Raw genomic sequence first — 21372 nt, 5'->3', positions numbered from 1 at the left:
AACAGAAAGAAAGTGGGCTTTGAAAGCATAACCAGACCAGGGTTCAAATGTTGGTTTTAGCGCTGCTAGTTGAGACTTTCAACAAGCGACCTAAACTTGTTAAGCCTTAATTTATTCATGAACCAGAAGAGGAAACTAATTATGCACTGCAGCGATGTATGAGAACTAGAGGTCATATGAAACCTATGTGTGTGCTTGTGTGTGATATATATGTAAATACCTAACAAATGGTCTTCACCAAACTTGACCTTCAAGCACACCCTATCTCAATGAATGGTATCACAGGTGTGTGTGAAGTGCATCGGGGTGCTAACAGCTGAGAAAATAATCAGAAAGCATTTCTGTCCTTAAAGAGTTTGCAATCTGAGAAAGATGCATAGTTTTATTTAGATTCTTGGTTTGATTAGTTTTGCCTTAGTAGAAACGTGAGTGAAAGAAAACTCATAATTACAGATGCAGTTGGAATTAAAAAAAAAAAAAAAATTTCCAGACAAGTTAAGTCTCTAAGCAGATGGCAGGTTTTCCTTTTAATTCTGGTATATTCTAGTATTAGTGCTCCACCAAACAATAATCCAACTCTCAACATTTCAGGAGAATGGTTAATAAGAAATTGAAAATCAACTTTCAAAAAGCCATGTGCACAAGTCTGATCTGGCTCTGAGACAAGCAAGGCTGGCGGGGTTAATAGTGGGAAAATGTCTAACGCCGCTTTTCTTCAGTGAAGGTCGGCCTGGCCCAGGGCTGCAGCGTCAAGGCCTCTGTCTACAGCCAAAAAAATCTATGACAAATAGCAGCTCACACCTGACAACAGTCAGGGTTTTAAACTCAACAGGGCAGGGATTTGAAATTCTGCCAATCCTTGCATTTTTTTGTGATTAGATGTAATTTGCAAGTTTACAAGGGGCTCCAAAGTGGATTCATAGCTCCATGGCTCCTCGCAATTTGGCACTGCCCTTCTAGAACTGACTCTGGCTAAACCTCAACTAACCAGAATGTTCAAAACTCCAAAACCAGTTTAACTGATGTTCCCTCTAAAACTGTCACGTTTGGATGAAATGGGGAAACGTGTATACAAGAACAGCAAAAGGAATGAGTATCTTTCTGAGCTAGAATAATATAACAGCAAAGACCACTGACTTTGGAGCCAGAATGCTTGATTTATGAGCTTGCTTTTACCCGTTTAGTAACTGTGTGATCTTGCAAAGTATTTTATCTAGATGTGCCTCAGTTTACTTGACTGCAAAAGAGGAATGAAACAGTAACTATCTCATAGAGTTGTTAAGTAGATTCAATGAATTAACACATTGATACCTAATACTTAGAATGGTGCCTGGCACATTGTAATTCATTTGCTATCAGCTTACAGGGTTTGCATTGTGTAAATAATTTCATCCAATATCCCTCCATAACTTCTCTGTGAAGAAAACTGATATTAAAGATGGGTCCCCCAAATCTCAAGCCTTCCGATCAGCAGTTTCTTTTTCTTACTATTCAGCTTTGCTTTTGAACATTTTCCCCCACTGCTCCCCACCACAGGAAGTGAAACCACTGCCTACTCTGTTGTCCAACCTGAAACTTAGAAGTCATTCATCCTCTCCATGCCTATTAAATACTATATCAAGCCAACATCACTTCTGAATTAAATTGCTTACATCTGACAGTAAGTCCTGCTATCTCTCACCCTCACTGTGCAGGCAGAGTGATCTTTTGAAATGTAGGTTTTATCACGCTCCTTCTCTGCTTGACATAAATCAACAAATCCTTATGAGTTAAAAATCCATTTTCAACATTGGGTATATCTCTTATTCTCCCCTGGGTCTCAACAGGATGGAGATGGAGGAGAGAGGGAAAGACAGAGAGATAAGAAAAAAAAAGGCAGAAAATCAAAAGAAAAAGGAACAAAAAGAGAGAAGAAAAACTGAGTGTGGGTTAGCTTTTGGGTGTGGAGTCAAGAAGCTAGAGGGCTCTGAAATGATTTATGCAGTGCTTGTTGCAATCTGGGGAAACAACCCTTTAATCTGTGTGCATAGACCCAGGAGGTCAAAATCTTGGACAATTTCCTCACAACACAAGATGTATACAAATTCCTTTCAACTTAGAAACAATCCGATTTTCTCCTGGATCATCTGATGTAAAAGGATTTACATATATACCTTTTCTCCTTGGGAAGGGGGTAGGTAGAGCATACTAAAATAATGGGAGGAGATGGCTGAAAATGGTATTTCACATATAAGAATAGATGCTGTCATCTCTAGAGCAAATTTTACCTTTAACAGTCTTTTTTTCATTAATTACTATTCAGATATCTTAATCACCAAGATAATTGGATGGCACCTTCTCTGACTACCCACTGTAATATAACACCAACAGTGTTTGTATTACCAGGGGTTATCTCCAATGGAAATAGAGTTAAAATGAAATCAACAAAATTAATATCCCTCCATTTGTTTCCAAAATCATTTGTTACTTTTAAGGGTAATTTCTGAACAGAGGACATAGATACAAGAGGAGCAGATTAAGGAAGAGGGGGAGAAGAGAAAGAATGTGTTGAGGAAGAGAAGAAGGAAAAGGAAAGAAGAACCACAGACAGGACGAGGAGGAGGAGGAAGTGACTCACTCAATATCATATAAAAACATAAATTAAGTAGAGTTCTGACAAGGAGACAGTGTCAACTATACCTGCCTCTGATCTCCCAGAGAAAATTTTATTCCATTTTTATTTTTCTAGAATGGGTGACAGGGTGTGCTCTGCCCATTGCAGCTGCCTGAACGATATGGATAACCAATTACCTTGTAGTCAGTTACACAGTTACATGGTATATTGTCCTACAATGGGAAAATCATATCCCTTTTCATGTTGGTCTCAAAAGTTGGATAAATTCAGAAGACCATAAATGCAACTCTCATTGCCCTAAATAATGCTGTGTGTTCTGTGTATGAGTTTAAAAAATACAGATAAATTTAGCCATACTGACAAATTTCATGTGCAAGAGACATGGATGTTGTTTCTCCACTGATACACAAGTCTGACAAGATCATATGGTGACATTGCAAATAATGTTCCTTCCTCATTCTGACCTATGTCATCAGTTTGCTGTGGTTGGCATAATAAAGAATTCTAAGACCCCAATCTACTAAACAAGGGAAGAATTCCTAGAGTGAGAGAGAGATGAAAGTGGGGGAAAAGGGAAAAACTTCCTAGAATTCTTCTATGACTCTGCTTCTGATTTGACATTTTTTGGACACATTGCAGCACCTTAGAAGAGCAGTGTGGTGACATGTCAAGTAATTTCTCTGGAAATTCCGCAGGAAAGTTAAGTGGCTAGCTTTTTGTCACATGTCTGGTGAGGATTACACTGATATTCATATTATTTTTAAATCCCCTATGTTAGTGATTTTCAACTTGTCAGCTGCAAACCACTGGAGGGCTGCAGGAAAATTTTCAAAAAATCCTCAAATCCTTGTGTACATATATATTTTCTTGGTCCACAAATCAAAAGATACTGTGATTACCACTATGATCATGCAGGAGGTCTACAAAGTTGGTTGACACTTAAAAGGAATACTCTTCTTTCTCAAATATTTAAATAAATAAAAGGAAACCATGACTATATACTTGTGGTTTCCAAATTTTGAGGTTTCACAGATCAATATCAACATCATTCATTATATGTTTCTCAAACTTAAAATTACAGTCTTTCAAACTATATAAATTTAGTTTTATGGAAAACTCACTTCATGGTTCTTCCTTTCAACATCAGTGAAAGTGTTATCGTGGGCCAGGACTGCTGTAAACATGATATCTGGGAATCTTGCTTCTCACCTTATTATTTAGATGAAGGTAAGAGTTCAACGGACTGCGATTTCAGGAAAGGCTATAAACATATGATAGTCCTTTCTCCTTCTCTGGGCTGACTTTTACCTGGCATTGCTTGTTGGTGATTATAGATGGCCAGTCAACTCTTAGAACTGCCATCTCCAAGCTTAGCAATGGAAATGGTTAGCTCACAAGTAATTCATGTTCTTTGTAGCTTAGAAGTGACTCATCACTGTGGGTTGTAAAAGAGAGTGAAGAAGTGGGCTCTCATGGATGTTTTGCCTGCACTTCTTAATCCCTTGCTCTGCTCGAGCTAACCAAGGAGTATAACCTTAGTTAAAAAGTCAGTCTGGGCTAAGGAAAAAAAAAAGTGTGGCAAATACTGACGTATTAGCTGACTCATTCATTCAACAAATGTTTGCAGAACACCTATTACATTTCAGACACTGCAAAGCAGAGGCTACAGCAATTGAAAACAAAGAACATCAGCAAAAACAATCTCTGCCATGAGAAGCACCCAGGAAACACGCCTAATATAGACTAGGGATGAATGGTGATTCAAGACGGCATCCCAAAGACATAACATTTGCGCTAAGTCTTGAAAACTGAATAGGGATGAGGCAGAAGACTTGGTGAGCTGAGTGAAGAGCATGTGCAAACATGAAACTTCTTGACCATACCTCCCTCTCATCAGAGATGGCTGATCTTTGTATACACCCACCATCTTAAGCTGAAACCGACCCTTACCCGTCAGGGGCGGGAGTGGGGGTTGAGGGGTGGTTCTTTACCTGTCAGGAGAAATAGTTGCCCTGCTGTTGCCTTGTAAGGCCTTTTCTTCTCAGCTAAGTAAGTAGTATAAACAAGGACAGGGCAACAGGGATGACTTCGCTGCAAAATACTCACATCCATGTGGCCAGGCAAAGGGCCAACGCTAATCACAGCCTCCAGCACCTGCATACCCTCAGCTGGGGGGCTCAGTTCTCAAAGAGAAAACCACATAACGCCTGTCAGCACCTTGCTGTCTGCCTTGGGACAAGGCAATCGAGGAACTTGCCTGAATGCTTCCCACATGCTCCAAGGCCTGCTTCTCCGCATTTACATGCTTTTCCGATACTGTAGTCCCAAACCCCAGCACAGAAGAATCTTCCGAATCTGGGATAGGAAGTGAGTGGAAATTCGAACATCTCTTAAAGTTAACAGGAGTCACCTGTTTGACACTCAGAGACAGGTGAAGAGGCGGCTGCCCTGTTTAACAAAGGCTACCTTCAAGCAAGCTTCCTGCACAGGCAACCCAGGCAGCTGCAAAGGACCCCATGGTCAGAAGGGCTCTCATTCTTGGTTCAATGCTCTGCTGGAATTTTCTGGAAATTATTAATATTTTTTAACAAGGAATCATTCACACATCTTCATTTTGCACTGGGATCGACAAAGTTTTCATGAGTCCTGATAACCTTCCCCACCAAAGGTAAGATGGGGTGTCTAATCAAGCGCCTGGAGCTCTGTAGGAATGTGACATGATAGTGTGTTATAAAACATGTGACATGGAAGTGTGTTATAAAACAGAGAAAAATGAAACTTACAGTACAACTTTATAGTTTTTCAGGAAATATAGCATTGTTTGCTAAGTCAGGTACCCATGATTTTGATTTTCTAAGTTTGTTTCAGTTTGTTACCCCTGAAATACCACCTTCTTTTACTGCATTATAGACTTTACACAGTTCCCTTTCTGTTTCTTTAGCCTGGAAGTGTAGCCCCAAATACAGACAATTCAAAGAAACACACAAAAATGTACCACACAGTGGTCAAAGCCACAGGACCAAGCCGCTTTCTCTGTACAAATTCTCACCTTGTGTCCCAACTAATGAGAGATCACTATCCTCGTGTGTGTACCTTTTCTTTCAACACCTCGACCCACCATTCAGTGCCTTCTCAGCCACAACTGGAGTTCTGCTTATGGTGATGATGCTACTCTCAAATCATGTTTTGGTAAATATATGTGTGTGTGTGTGTGTGTGTGTGTGTATTTTTTTTTTTTTTTACATCACCAGCACCTTGATTTTCATCAGGACAGGCTACATAATTTTCAGGCACAGTGCAAACTGAAATGTGGGCTCCTTGTCTGAAAAGTTTGTGAAAATTTCAAGGCAGCAAGAGTAACAGTATTAAACCTTGACAGGAGCCTTCTAAACATGGGGCCCATATGACTACACTGTTTAAAGCCCATGAAGCCAGCCTTGATTCTCTCTGGCCATAACTGGGGCCCACACCCACTCTTAACCAATCACTGATAAGTGGGTTGAGCCTTAGACTAAGAACAGCTGCCCTGGAGCTGGGCATAAGTTCATCTTCCCTTGAGTTGTATGGTATCTGGTTGCAAGGATTCATGGGTAAAACCAGGCTTTTTCTGAATAGACATGAGGAATGCATAATTACTGAGTAGCCAATAACAGCATCCATGATACCATACTGAATCCATGACTCAGAAGGAGGAGTCTGTCTTCAGAAGCCCTCTTTGATACAAGCCTTGGTTCCCTAGGGCCTTGATGGGTTATTCAAGTCATTCTTCCTTGAATCTGCCAACTCCCAATTCCCTTGTACTTCAGTCCTCGCCCCTGGTACCAACCCTGCCTGCAGGTACAAGTAGGGTGAGAAGATAGGTTCCATCTTCCTGGTGATTATCATGTAATTAAGGAACCATGACTGAAAGACCATAAAACACACGAAAACTCAAACAATAGAAAAATTTAAAAAACACCACTCATTAAAATCTCCATGTTAGTGTGAGAAGTTTACAGAAGTATCAGATTTAACAAGGTCTCCGTCTAGTCAAGGCTATGGTTTTTCCAGTAGTCATGTATAGATGTGAGAGTTGGACTATAAAGAAAGCTGAGTGCCAAACAACTGATGCTTTTGAACTGTGGTGTTGGAGAAGACTCTCGAGAGTCCCTTGTACTGAAAGGAGATCCAACCAGTCCATCCTAAAGGAGATCAGTCCTGGGTGTTCATTGAAAGGACTGATGTTGAAGCTGAAACTCTAATACTTTAGCCACCTGATGTGAAGAGCTGACTGATTTGAAAAGACCCTGATGCTGGGAAAGATTGAGGGCAGGAGGAGAAGGGTACAACAGAGAATAATATGGTCAGATGTGTCACCGACTCAATGGACATAGGTTTGGGTGGACTCCAGCAGTTGGTGATGGATAGGGAGGCCTGGCATGCTGCGGTTCATGGGGTCACAAAGAGTCGGACACGACTGAGCAACTAAACTGAACTTGGTGGAATACTCAAGTGAGTTCAGGAGGAAAGAGATTTTTATGGGGAAGTGGTCAGGGTTGGATATTTGCAATGCATTTTGGAGCAGAAGACACAGATTCAGAATCCACAGGGGCAGAATTCTTACACAGAAATTCTGATAGTACAGTAAATTCTTTTCAAGAGTCAAACAGGTTTGTTTGGTGAAAGCAGACTGCACAAGTCATACAATAACGTCAGTGGTGAGAGGAAAAACATCACGCAGGGCAAAGTCATTACTGGGAAGTTAGATCCAGTGCAAAAGCCAACAGCACAGTTTCTAAAGATATATATAAACCATGAGTTTTTATACCTATGTGAAACTGTTATTTCCTTCAGAACATTCCCTGTTTCTTCATCTGGCCAAAATCCTGTTCAGACGTTAAGACTAAGCTCAGGCCCTATTGCTGCCAAGGAGTCTTCCTCTAACCTTCCTTGAGCCTTTCTCACTTTCCAGTACTTCTCCTTCTGGCTGAAAGGGGCTTAAGGTCTGTTTCTTGTCCATGATCTCAGTGTACGCTGTGACTTCTATTAAAATGATCTATTTTGGTGCCTCTCACTCACTGGAATGCAAACTTCCTAATATTAAAAATTCTTCCTTGTTCCTATTCTGTCCTTTGCCTTGATAAGTGTTCCAGTTATTATGTATCAACATGTAATAAGTACTTAAGAATGCCAGTTGAAAGTGATATGAACATAATATATACAGGGACAATGATTTTTAATAATCTGTGTGTATAATGGCAGAAAAAAATATACTCAGAAAACAAGAATCTATGTGTAAAAAGTAGATAACTTTTCTACTACTGATGACCTTAGTGAGGTGTTAGAATAGACTGAATCAGCACAAGATGAATGGATTACACAACAGGCCTGTCACAACCATATCTCCAAATTACTACTGAGCAAGCAAAGACAAAGACTCAGAGTCATAGAGTCTCTGGAAGGTGGCTTCTCCACCTGTGTTTAAAAAAATGCTTCAACAAAGGAGTTGAAGATTTGATGCTTTCGAACTATGGTGTTGGAGAAGACTCTTGCGAGTCCCTTGGACTGCAAGGAGATCCAACCACTCAATCCTAAAGGAAATCAACCCTAAAGATTCATTGAAAGGATTGATGCTGCAGCTGAAACTCTAATACTTTGGCCATTTGATATGAAGAGTTGACTCACTGTAAAAGACCCTGATGCTAGGAGATATTGAAGGCAGGAGGAAAAGGGGACAACCAGAGGACAAGATTGTTGAATGGCATCACCAACTCAATGGACCCGAGTTTGAGCAAACTCCAAGATACGGTGAAGGAGAGGGAAGCCTGGAGTCTTGCAGTCCATGGAGTCGCAAAGAGCTGGACACGACTGAATGACCGAACAACATCAACAAAACAGTGGCAAACTAAGGACTTTCCAATCCTCCTTCACATTTAATTTTCCATTTTGTTTTCCCATTCACACTAACTTTTATATTAATTTGTGCCTGCTTTCAGTGTGTGTATGTGTACACGCATGTGTGTGAGCAAGCTCATGCATGTTATCATCTAAAAAGAAAAATTCCTGATAAATTAACACTGATGTGAAAGGAACTGGATAGTTTAAAAAAAGTATCTTAACTCTCCCTTTTTGTTCAGTTGGATTTCGTAGTAGGCTTTCTCATGAACGTTTTCTTTAAAACCAGTAAATTATTGGTGAATTCCAACATCATTAGGAGATAACTTACCTCAGTTAACACTGGACAATATAATCACAATTTCTATGTTAATTTCATTGTTTTGTGTAAATACTTAATGGAAGAAAATCCAAACACTCTTGGAAAATATGAGAAAAGCAAGGTTCTAAATCTAGAATCTTCCAACTTTGTTATCAGTGCAAGACTGCCACAGTAAAAAGTGAGGCAATAACACATTTAGGTATGAGTACATAGTAGCTGCAAATCATAATTACTTCATATATATTCCTTACATTTGAAAAACTCAAATATATTTTTCATATCCTCAATTCTGAATATATGTTTAATGAGTACCTTATTAGAAATATTAAAAAAATTTGAAGACATACTTTGAATTTCAATGATCTTCTGTAGAGAAATAACGGCATTCATATTTGGAGTTTGGTGGAGAACATCTTCTGCAAGTGGCTCCAGCTGTAAGAACAGCAAATGATAACATGAGCAGGACATTATGACTTTGTAAGTTTGACAGAAGCAAACCAAACTGAAACAACCTTAAAAAAAGCTTGCTCCAAGAGCTAATTAACATTTTGCTGATATCAGTTCCAAAAGTGTAGCCAGTTTTATTTTCTGTTTTGTAGCAACATAATTAAATTCCAAGGGGCTTTTCTGTTGGTCACAAAACTAATCTATGAAGTCCCTGAAGCAGGTACGTGTCTGTGTATTAGTCGTATTTAAAAATCCGAGTTACTTGTGTAATTTTTGTAAGTGCCTCACAGAACTAATTCCATCATGTGTGTAAATGCAGCTGGGCCCTGCAGAAAAAACCTCAGGGAAGCTCAAGTAGACAGAAGGTGGGAAGTCCATTACCCATACTTTCGCAGTGTTTTTGCATCTAGCTACCTTATATGTTTGGATATGGCACAGTAGAAAGCCACGAGACATAGCTGCTCTTGTTCAATTGCTACTGAATACATAGCAGAGAAAAATTTCAAATATTTTACCAAAGATAAAACAACTGTACACTTTCATTAGGCTTCCACTGTATTCACATCTATGCAGATACCGACGTGGAAGCACAGGACAAATTCCTGTCTTGCAAATCTATCCTGATCTTCTGGAATAACACTGATTTTTCATGGGGAAGCTCAGCAAACATTGTTTTGAAGAAATGAAGAAGAGCTTTAAGTAATTTATGGAGTGTTCTGGCAGGACTAAATCTCATGATGCATCCCTGGGGAATACCTTGGTGATATGGCTTGGTGTGGAGCAGGACGAACTACACAGCCAGAGCGCTTGCAAACAAAATAGCTGTCTAGCTATTGTGACCCAGAAAGCAAGGAAAGTAATAGTAAAAAAAGGGACTGACAACCACAAAAAAAGCTTTTTTGGTAAATTTAAAGCTAGTAGTCTCAAACATACCAAACTATTATAAGGCAAGAATGGGAAATGATGTCATTAGACATTGTGCTAAACCATGAATTCATCTATATCCCTTCATCTGTAGGGAAAAAAAAAAGAATATAAAAAACTCAGATTCCAAGTTTCCACAGCATATGCGAGTGAATCTTCCCCCCAGGGTCTCTTTGAATTGATTATTCTATACTTCAGTCATGGAATCTACAACAATAACACCTTTCTTCCAGATGCCATAGGATAGCAGACTAGCTCAGGGATATTTATACGTGGGTAGATTCACTAAATATAACTTTCCAGGGTGTTTTTCTTAGCTGCCTAAGAAAAACTTTTAAAACATCAAAAGGTTTACTTGCAATATAGTTTGGCCAGAGGGGAAAGAAAAAAAAAAAAAAAAACATAGTGAAACGTTCTGCAGTTTTAACCACTTAAAATTGGTTAAAAATCATTTTAAAAAATTTGGTATTTCAGATAGTATCTTAAAAAAATATGTTACCCTAGTAACACCCTCTTAACTCAGAGGAACTCCTGAATCATAAACGGAAGGTTACTTGGAAAACTCTTACCCAAGAATTAGACAGGGTTGAGCTACCTTGCTCATAAATAATCTTTCCTTTCACTTCTGTCTCGGGGCTTAGAGAAAAATTTTTCATAGAAATCAGGTAGACTTTCTTAATAAAACGTTCTGAAATATCATTCTGTGTTCGAGTACTTAAGAACAAAGGCACAACATTGTATCAGCATATTTGGTTCTTAGAAAAGCTTTCCTGCAACTTCAGGGTGGACATGCTGACACGCTGAAAGGCGCTGGCTCCTGGAACGGGAGCTACAGCCGAGCATGAACGTGAAAACCTCAGTTCTGGAATGCTCTCACATTAGGTCTGTGGGCTATTTTTAGGACTTAGGTTATGTAGAAAATAAAGGTGATTCAGGGTGTTAAGAGTAAAAATACAAACAGCCCTAAACCTCCAATTTGGAATCCTCAGTTAGATACGATAAAGATGTGTCTATTTATGAAAGTAACCTAGAGAATTAAGGCAATTACATTGATAATTTAAGCCTCCCAAACTGTTTTCCTGCATGTTTTAGGTGAATGTCATTTAAAGGATTTAACCTTCAGTAAATTGCCCAATTTGTTTCATTTTGAATGTATACACATAGACAGAGTTGAATTCACATGGTTCTCAATGTAGGTTCTTTATTTTTTCTCTAGTAGCTCTGCTGAGAAGGCAGTGGGTAATACTCTCAGTTGGCAAGAAGGCAAGCAACATTTAGATTCTGTTTTCATAAAATTAAAACCTTGTCTAGAGGACCACAGAATTGAGTTATCTTCTCTAGAAGAGTTTGCTGATTTAATAATTCACAATTATAAGCTCTAAAATATGTGACTAAAGCATCTATTTTATAAATATTTATGAGTATTGGTCATTATTAGTAAAATCTAATAACTAGCTGTAATAAAATATTAAAGTCATATTTTATAAAATTGGAGAAAAAAGAATATACAGTAAAGCTGTATTATGTATTTAGTTTGGCTGATAATATGTAGCAAAAATACTGGCAATGAGGCTACTCAATGTGAGTAAGAACTATTAAAAGATAAATAAGGAAGTATTGCAATATTTATGCAAACTCAAGAACTTCTTCATGTTTTATACTAGATAAAACAGATGCAGATGTAGGAAATCACACCTATCCTGCCATCTTTTTTGCACAATTCCATCAAGTAATAATAGTTGTAGGATATACTAGATGATTTTAACACAACTTCTTGACATCTGAAGCTCTCGTCTAGATTTCCTATATCTAAAGCTTAAATGCAATCATTACAGCAATTCTTAATATAGATTTTCAGACTCAATACAGGGATATTTATTTTTCTGTATCTTTTACAGAAAGTTACAATACTGTATTAATACAATTCAGATGATGTTTGTTAAGTTGCACATACCATGTAATTTCTAAGTACTATAGCTATTTTAATGCATCATAAAAGTTGTGGCCATTATAATGTTGTGAATAAATAATTTTTAGATTCTTTAGAACCAGATCATTTAAAATATCAAAAATCATTTTTGCTGGCACTAATGGAAATAGGCAAGGGTATTCTTGGAGAAGCTCAAAACTTACTTTGTACTTAAGAGACAAGGAAATCATCTCTATCATTTTCATGATTCAGAAAAGAACAGAAAAAAAAGCTAATCAGATTTTACAAAATATAACAGGTACGCGAGGATAGATGCACACATCAACCAAGCAAATGATCTACTAACTAATCTTAGCTTTTATATTACATTTCTCAGATATGCCAAGTATTTTTACACTCTTACACCTCTATGTATTCTGTTCCCTCTGAATTTTATTTTCCCCATCCTTCTTTGAACTGAAACCTTACTAAAGCATTCAAGGACTAACACAAACACTGCCTGCTCTGAACTCTTGTCTAAAATCCTCTGATAGAGCAAATTGCTTCCACCTCCTTGTCTCCTTTGCACACAAATACTCTGGTTTACTCAACACACAGTATTGTAATCAGCCATGTGTGTCATACTCTATTTTGTTGTAACCAATGTAAAGGCAAAGATAGGGCCTAGTATATAATAGGCACTAAAAAAAAAAAAGTTGAATGAATGGAGAAAGGATTAATTGAAAGAAAACATGGGGAAAAAGAAAACAAGTTAAAGTGTTAGTCACTCAGTCGTGTCCGACTCTTTGCAACCCCATGGACTGAAGTCTTCATGGAATTCCAAGTCTCCATGGAATTCTCCAGGCAAGAATACTGGAATGGGTTCCCATCTCCTTCTCCAAGGGATCTTTCCGATCCAGGGACCGAACTCAGGTCTTCTGCATTGAAGGCAGATTCTTTAATGTCTGACCCACCAGGTACCCTTAAAACATGGGAGATAGGCTTTAGGTGGCTCTCCAAAATCAACTAGCCTAAATGGAGCAGATTCTTCCTCTTAGTTGCCTGCCATAATCAGGGCATGTTTTTAGACTAAAAGAGCAGGAAAATCAACAAAGATAATTCATTTTTAAATCAAAATAATTGATTTTAATTGATGTTTTAACTGATTTTTAAATTAATCAATTTTGTTAAACTTATTAATTCTAATAATGTATAAATGATTTTGTATAGGATTTCTAAATATACAGTCATATCTTATGAATAATGATTTATTTATACCACTCCAATCTTACTATTTTTTAATTTCTTTTTCTTACCCTATTGCACTGTCTGGGACCACAAATATAATGGTAAAATGAAGCAGTGAGAGTAGGCACCTTTGTCATGTTTTTTATTTCAAGGAAAACTTTTCAGACTTCACCTTTAAATTTGAAGCAAACTATAGAATATTTGTAGATATCCTTTACCAAGTTAATAAATTTCCCTTTTATTCCCAGTTTACCAAAAGTAGTTCATAATTCAGTATTTAATTTTTCAACTAATTTTTAAATATCTATTGAAATGGTCACATTTCTTCTTCATCCCCTTAATGTGGTGAACTATAACAACTAATTTTGGAATGTTAATATGTTACATTTGTGGCCTAAACACAATTATGGGTTTTTAAGATAATGATGAACTACTAATATTTTGTACAGGGTTTTAATTACTATCTTTATGAGCACAATTTTCCTGTAATATTCTTTTCTTATAAAATTATTTTCAGTTTGGGTATCTGTATTATACTAGTTAAAAAAAAAACAGTTGTGAAATATTCTTTTCCCATCTTTCCCTTTAGTCTAAAACAATGTAAATTATTAGCAGAATACACTGATGAAGCCATATGGGTCTGGTGTTTTCTGCAGGTATATTTAGTATTGAAGATTCAATTTTGTTAATTATAGTAGTGTTCAGGTTTTCTGGCTTTTTGATTCAGTTTTTGCAAGCTTATATTCTTACAAGGATTTTTTCCATTTCAAATAGAATTTCAATTTTCTTTTACATGAGGTTTTAAAAAAACAATTCTCTTATACTCCTTTTAATACATTAAAATCTCTAGTAAAGTTCCCTTTTTCATTCAGAGAGGTGGTAATGTAGGATTTCTCTTTCAACCAATCTTTCCAATGTTTCAACCAATCTATCAATGTTGAGAACTATTTCAAAGAACTAATATTTGACATTATTAATCTTATATATTGTATGCTTGTTTTTATTTTGTTTCTTTATATTTCATTCACTCACTCCATGTTTAATTTGTGCTTTGATTTTCTAATTTCTTGAGTTCTGTGTTTCTGTCTGTAATTTTAAGCTTTCTTTCAATATATGCATTTAAAGCTTACATTTGTCTGTAAATTCAGGTTATAGTTCCATAATACTTCAGCTCAAAATACTAATTTTTACCATGATTTTTTTTGACACATGAGAGACTGTATTTTGAAATCTCCAAATATAGATTTTCTATTTGTCTTTTTATTTCAAATTATACAACCACTTTATTTTTTAGTCTTATTTTTTATTTTGTATCATCAGTATTTTATTTTTAATTGTATTGTAGAATACTTAACATGAGATCTAACTACTTAACACACTTTTTAAGTATGCAATACATTATTACTTACTATATGTACCATGTTGTAGAGGACAACTCTAGAGCTTATTCATCTTGCTTGATGGAATCTTATGCCCATGGATTAATAACTCCCCAATTGCCCTTCTCCTCATCCCTTGATACCACCATTCCACTATTTGATTTTATGGATTTAATTATTTTATATACCATGTAAGTGGAATCATGCAATGTATGTCTTTTTGCAAATGGATTATTTCACTTGACATAATGTCTTCAAGGTTTATCCATGTTGTTGCATAGTGAAGAATTTGCTTCCTTTTAAACACTGACTAGTATTCCATTGTATGCATCTATTACATTTGCTTATTCAGTCATCTGTCAATGGACATTTAGCTGTGTCTATATCTTGGCTATGGTGGATAGCACTGCAATGTTCATAGTGCTAGTATCTCTTTGAGATCCTGATTCCGATTCTTTTGAATAAATATCCTAAAGTGGGACTGCTGGATCACATGGTAGTACTCCATTTAACTTTCTGAGGGTCCGCTCTACTCTTTCCCATAGCAGTTGTACCATTTTGTATCTTCATTGACAGAGTGCAAAAGTTCTACTTGCTCCATTTACTTGCCAACACCTGTTGTCTTTTTTTTTTTTTTTTCCTTAATAGCGCTGTTCAGTCGCTCAGGTGTGTCCAACTCTTTGCAACCCCTATGGACTGCAGCACGCCAGGCTTCTCTGTCCTTCACTATCTCCAGAGTATGCTCAAACTCATGTCCATTGAGTTGGTGATGCCATCCCATCATCTCATACTCTGTCACGCCCTTCTCCTCTTGTCTTCAGTCTTTCCCAGCATCAGGGTCTTTTCCAGTGAGTTGGCTCTTCGTATCAGGTGGCCAAAGTACTGGAGCTTCAGCATCAGTCCTTCTAGTGAATATTTAGGGTTGATTTCTTTAGGATTGACTGGTTGGAACTCCTTGCAGTCCAAGGGACTCTCAAGAGTCTTCTCTAGCACCACAGTTCAAAAGCATCAATTCTTTGGCATTCATCCTTCTTTATGGTCCAACTCTCACATCCATACATGACTACTGGAAAAACCAGAGCTTTGACTATATGGACCTTTGTTGGAAAAGTAATGTCTCTGATTTTTAATATGCCGTCTAGGTTTGTCACAGATTTTCTTCCAGTTAGCAAGCGTCTTTTAATTTCATGGCTTCAGTTACCAGCTGCAGTGATTTTGGAGCCCAAGAAAATAAAATCTGTCACTGTTTCCATTTTTTATAATAGTCATCCTGATATTATGACACATGGAAGTGATATCTCATTGTGGTTTTGACATACTTTTCCCTGATGAGTGATGCTAAGCATTTTTCATATAACTGATGGTGATTTGTACTAACATATCTTTTTGGGAGAAATGTCTATTCAATCCTTAGCCCATTTAAAAATCAGGTTTATTATATTTTAGTACTGAGCTGTTAAGTGTTCCTTATATAATTTGGATATGAACACCTTATCAGATATACAGTGTGCAAATATTTTCTCCCACCCAACAGGTTGTTGTTTTTCTCTGTTAATTCTCTTTTTTGCTGTACACAGGCTTTCTAGTTTGATGCAGTCTCACTGGCTCGTTCTGTTTTGTTGTGAGTGCTTTTGGCATCATATCCATGAAATTACTGCTAAGAGCGAAGTCACAAAAGTTAACCCTTATTTTCTTTTTAGGATTTGTATAGTTTGAGGTCTTATGTTAAAGTATTTAACTCTTACCAGTTTATTTTTGTGTATGGAGCCAGATAAAGTTTCAGTTTCATTCTTTTATAAGTGGACATCTAGTTTCCCCAATATCATTGTTCAAGAGACAACCCTTTCTCCATTTTGCATTCCTAGCACTCTTTTGAAGATCCGTTGACATATATGTGAGGATTTATTTCTATTTTGATTACTGTAGCTTTGTAATTTTTTTGAAATCAGGATACATTAAGCTTCCAACTTTGCTCCTCTTTCTCAAGATTGCCTTTTCATTTGTGGTCTTTTGTGATTACATATGAACTTTAGAATTTTTTTTCTATTTCTGTAAAAAAATGCTATTGGGACTTTGATAGGAATTGTAATCCAATCTCTAGCTCTTTGGACAGTATGGGCATTTTTACAATATAAAGTCTTCTAATCCATGAATGTGGGATATCTTTCTATTTGTTTATGTTATGTAATATATATTCTAGTTTAGTTTCACTATGATATTATACTCTGCATGAAATCAATTAATTGAAATTTAATGAAACTTGCAGTACATCCACAAATATAATAATCTATTTTTGAAAACTTTACAAGTGTCCATGAAAAGAATGATATTCTGCAGTTACTGGGTATGGCCAATTATATATTTCAATTAAGGCATGTTTATTGAGGTGCTTAAATCTTATACATACTCCCCTTTTTACTGTCTTCTTTATCAGCTACTGAAAGAGGTATCTTAAAGTCTATCACTATGATTGTGGTATTAATTATTCCTTCCATTTGTTTCATTCAATGTTTTCTTGCTATGTTTTGAAGCTCTGTTATTAAATTATAACTTTGAATTTTTTATCTTACCAGTTAACAGAATATTTGAACTGTGAACCGTATATCTCTAGTTGTTTTTTCTTTGTCTTAAAGTTCACTTAACTGATACTGGTATAGCCATGTAAGTTTTCCTTTGTGTATTTCTGTAGTTTAACTTTTTCTTCACTTTTTATCTTCCAACTTTCTTTGTCATTATATCACAGGAAGTGTGCCTTTTAACAGTATTTTTATTACTATGTGATAATCTCTGCCTTTAATGGTGAACTAAATCCATATATTTCTGTGGCTCAGACAGTAAAGAATCTGCCTGCAATGCAGGAGACCCAGGTTCAATCCCTGGATTGGGAAGATCCCCTGGAGAAGGGAATGGCTACCCATTTCAGTATTCTTGCCTGGAAAATGCCATGGACAAGTGACTGGTGGGCTACAGTCCACAGGGTTGCAAAGAGTTGGACACAACTGAGAGATTAACACTTGTGTATGAAATTGCACAAGGTTATTCTACAATTGCATACAAAAACACAGAGGGGACAAATGTAACCAAGACTGTTTTGAAGAAAAACAAACTGGGAGATTTCTTCTCCCACATATCAAGATTTCCTATACCACTATGAAGTAAAGATAGTTTGACAATGTCACAAGGATAGAAAATGAGACCCGTGGAGAAGTTTAGAGTCTCCATGTATATATGTAGAAAGACACCACTGCTGACCCATAAGAAATGAATGGTCTTTTCAATATATGGTACTAGATTAAATATATGTTCACGTTAAAAAAACCTTATGTACCCCAATGTTCATTGCAGCACTATTCACAATAATTAGGACATAGAAGCAAACTAAATGTCTATCAACAGAGGAATGAATAAAGAAGATACGGTACATATATACAATGGTACATTATTGTTGTTGTTTAGTCACTAAGTCATGTCCAACTCTTTTGTGACCCCATGGACTTTAGCCTGTCAGTTTCCTCTGTCCATGGGATTTCCCAAGCAAGAATACTACAGTGGTCCTTTTCCAGGGGATCTTCCTGACTCAGGGATCGAACCTGCTTCTCCTGCATTAGAAGGCAGATTCATTACCACTGAGCCATCTAGGAAGCCTGTACAATGGCATATTACTCAGCAATGAAAAAGAACAAAATAATGCCATTTGCACCAACATGGATGCACTTGAAGAGACTGTCATACTAAGTAAGTCCAAAAAAGACAAATATCATATATCACTTACATGTGGAATCCAAAAAAAGGGTACAAATGAAATTATTTATAAAACATAAGCAGAATCACAGATGTAGAAAACAACTTATGGTTACCAGGGGATGGGGGAACAGGGATAAACTGGGAGATTGAGACAAACATACACACACACTGCTATACATAAAATAGATAACTAATAAGAACCTGCTGTATGGCACAGGGAACTCTACTCAATACTCTGTAATGGCATAAAAGCAATTATCCTTCAATAAAAAATAAATCAATTTTAAAAAGTGAATACATGTATAACTGATTCACTTGGCTGTACACCTGAAATTAACACAACATTGTAAATCACCTATACCACAAGAAAAAGTTTAAAAAAACTTAACTTCTATGTTACGCTATATACATATTCAACTCCTGAAGAATGTGCATCTAAATGTTCAGGCAAAATCTTTAAGACGAGATTACAGAATACGTTCAGGATTTGGAATAAATGGAAAGAATTCAAAAAGAATTGATCCTAAAGGAAATGATTAATAAATAAAAGTAATTTTCAATGTAGTACTATTTACCAATGTACATGATTAAGAAGGTGAAAGGACATAAAATATTTCAACATATGAGACCAGCAACAGACTCTACAAAGAGCTGCTTAAATCAGTAAAAAAAAAAAAAAAAAAGATAGTCTGAAAGTAAACAAAAAACCTGAATACGTTCTTCAGTAGGTGAAAAAGTGAAAGTGTTAGTTGTGTCTGACTCTTTGGAACTGCCTGGACTACAGCCTGCTAGGCTCCTCTATCCTTGGAATTCTCCAGGCAAGAATACTGGAGTGGAAAGCTATTCCCTTCTCCGGGGGATCTTCTCAACCCAGGGATCAAACCTAGGTCTCCCAAATTGCAGGAAGATTCTTTACCATCTGAGCCACTGCTGCTGCGGCTGCTGCTAAGTCGCTTTAGTCGTGTCCGACTCTGTGAGACCCTGTAGACGGCAGCCCACCAGGCTCCCCCATCCCTGGGATTCTCCAGGCAAGAATACTGGAGTGGGTTTCCATTTCCTTCTCCAATGCATGAAAGTGAAAAGTGAAAGTGAAGTCGCTCAGTCGTGTCTGACTCTTAGCGACCCCATGGACCGCAGCCCACCAGGCTCCTCCGTCCATGGGATTTTCCAGGCAAGAGTACTGGTGCCATTGCCTTCTCCACTAGGGATGTACAAATAATAAACAGAAGAGCTGCTTAAGTTCATTAGTATTCTGGAAAAACAAGGCCATGATTATATACTACTATATACCCAATAAAATGTCTAAAATTTAAAAAGTCTGCTGATGCCAAGACTTGGTGGGATACAGAATAATGGAAATAGGTATTATGCTGCTGATAGAGTATGAATTGTGACAACCCCCATGGAAAGCAGTTTGATATTTTCTACAAAAAAATACATATATGGATACTTCATGACCCAGCAATAATTCTACCTTTAGATATATGCTGAACAAAAATGTGTGTTCAAATGTACCAAAAAGATATATAAAATGTCTATCACAGCACTGTTACTAATGGTCCCTAAACTAAAAAAAATTCCCTACATTCATTAAAAGTAGAATAGATAAATAAATCATGACATTGTCCTGGAAATTCTTTTTATAGAATCTAATAATAAAAATGAAGAAACTATAGCTAGCTGCAATAACATGGATTAATCCCACAATGTTGAGCAAAAGAAGTTGGATGCAAAGGTATGTGTATCTATAGTATGATTTCATGTATATAAATCTCACAAACAGGAACAGGCAAATTAAAATCTTATGTTCAGAACTAAAAACCTGGTTACGTTCAGAAAAGAGAAAGGAAGTACTAATTGGGAAAGTGTGTATGTGAACTATTGAGGTACTGAAATTATTGTCCCCGTTGATGGTTATATATGTGTCGTATTTGTGATATTTCTGAGTTGTACATTCATGCCTAAACCAGTTTCCTGGATAAATATTATATTGAATAATTAAAAGCAATTTAAAAAGAGACTATGTTTTCTAGCATAAGGGAAGAGGGAAACTAAGTCTACTTCTACTTCTTGAGTCCATGCTTTTTCTACTATATTATGGCACATCTAAGAAAAAAAAAGTGAGATTATAGATTTTGCAGCAAGAACAAGTTATATTCTTAAATACAGGCCACAAATTCACTTACAAAGGGAACTGAAAGTCCCCTATAACATGCAAAGCAACTCAGAAAAGAAACAGAGAAAGCGTTCAGTTGTCCGGACCAAAGATATTGTGGAATTTTGGAAGAATATGATGATCAAGACCAAGAGGATAAGGGCAGCAGGCTGTCATATAGACCTGACCCTCCATGCTGATGAACTATTTTCAATTCCCTAGTGAGGAGGGATTGGTGGTTAAAACCCAGCTATCATTTAAATAATTATCTTAGAGATGTCTGCAATTAGTTGTATATGTTTAATTTGATTGCTTAAGTAAATCTGGATATAATTTTATCCATATTGTGATTCATGAGTCATTCTCCAAATAACTCTTTACTCATTTGGAGTCATTAAAATCCTTGACTAAACAGATGGGGGGGAAAGTAAATCAGAACAGATTCTACAGATCATCAAGTTACTATACTGACAGACTACTGAGATTATTCAGACTGAATCTGCCTGCAACCTACCTTCATACAGACAATGGCGACATCACACAGCAATAAAGAAACATCTCTGGCCAAGGGACGTGATATAAGCCTAACATATCTTATGAGAATATCAGGAGGACCAAGAGGCAAAGGGTACAGTCATGGACATTCAATTCACAGGAGATACTGAAGGATTCCTTTAAAAAATAACAGGAACAAGTGGGCTAGCCTAACAGATTATTACAGTGGTTATTACTCTATTACGTGAGTTCTACCCAAAG

At 36.8% G+C, this 21372-nt stretch overlaps 1 protein-coding gene across 7 annotated transcripts in view; it reads right to left on the bottom strand.

Annotated features, from left to right (window-relative positions):
• HDAC9 (histone deacetylase 9) overlaps window positions 1-21372 on the bottom strand; it is a 988950-nt gene that overhangs the window by 42781 nt on the left and 924797 nt on the right. For all 7 annotated transcript variants that reach the window (XM_059885810.1, XM_059885813.1, XM_059885811.1 and 4 more), the window contains one exon: window positions 9158-9242. In XM_059885810.1, coding sequence (XP_059741793.1) covers window positions 9158-9242 — 85 coding nt within the window. The remainder of the gene's footprint in view (window positions 1-9157; window positions 9243-21372) is intronic.

The sequence above is a fragment of the Bos taurus genome, chromosome 4, assembly GCF_002263795.3.
Source record: "Bos taurus isolate L1 Dominette 01449 registration number 42190680 breed Hereford chromosome 4, ARS-UCD2.0, whole genome shotgun sequence".
In the NCBI taxonomy this organism is placed as follows: domain Eukaryota; kingdom Metazoa; phylum Chordata; class Mammalia; order Artiodactyla; family Bovidae; genus Bos; species Bos taurus.
The sequence above is the reverse complement of the archived record's forward strand: the minus strand, read 5'-3'. Positions and strand labels throughout refer to the sequence as shown.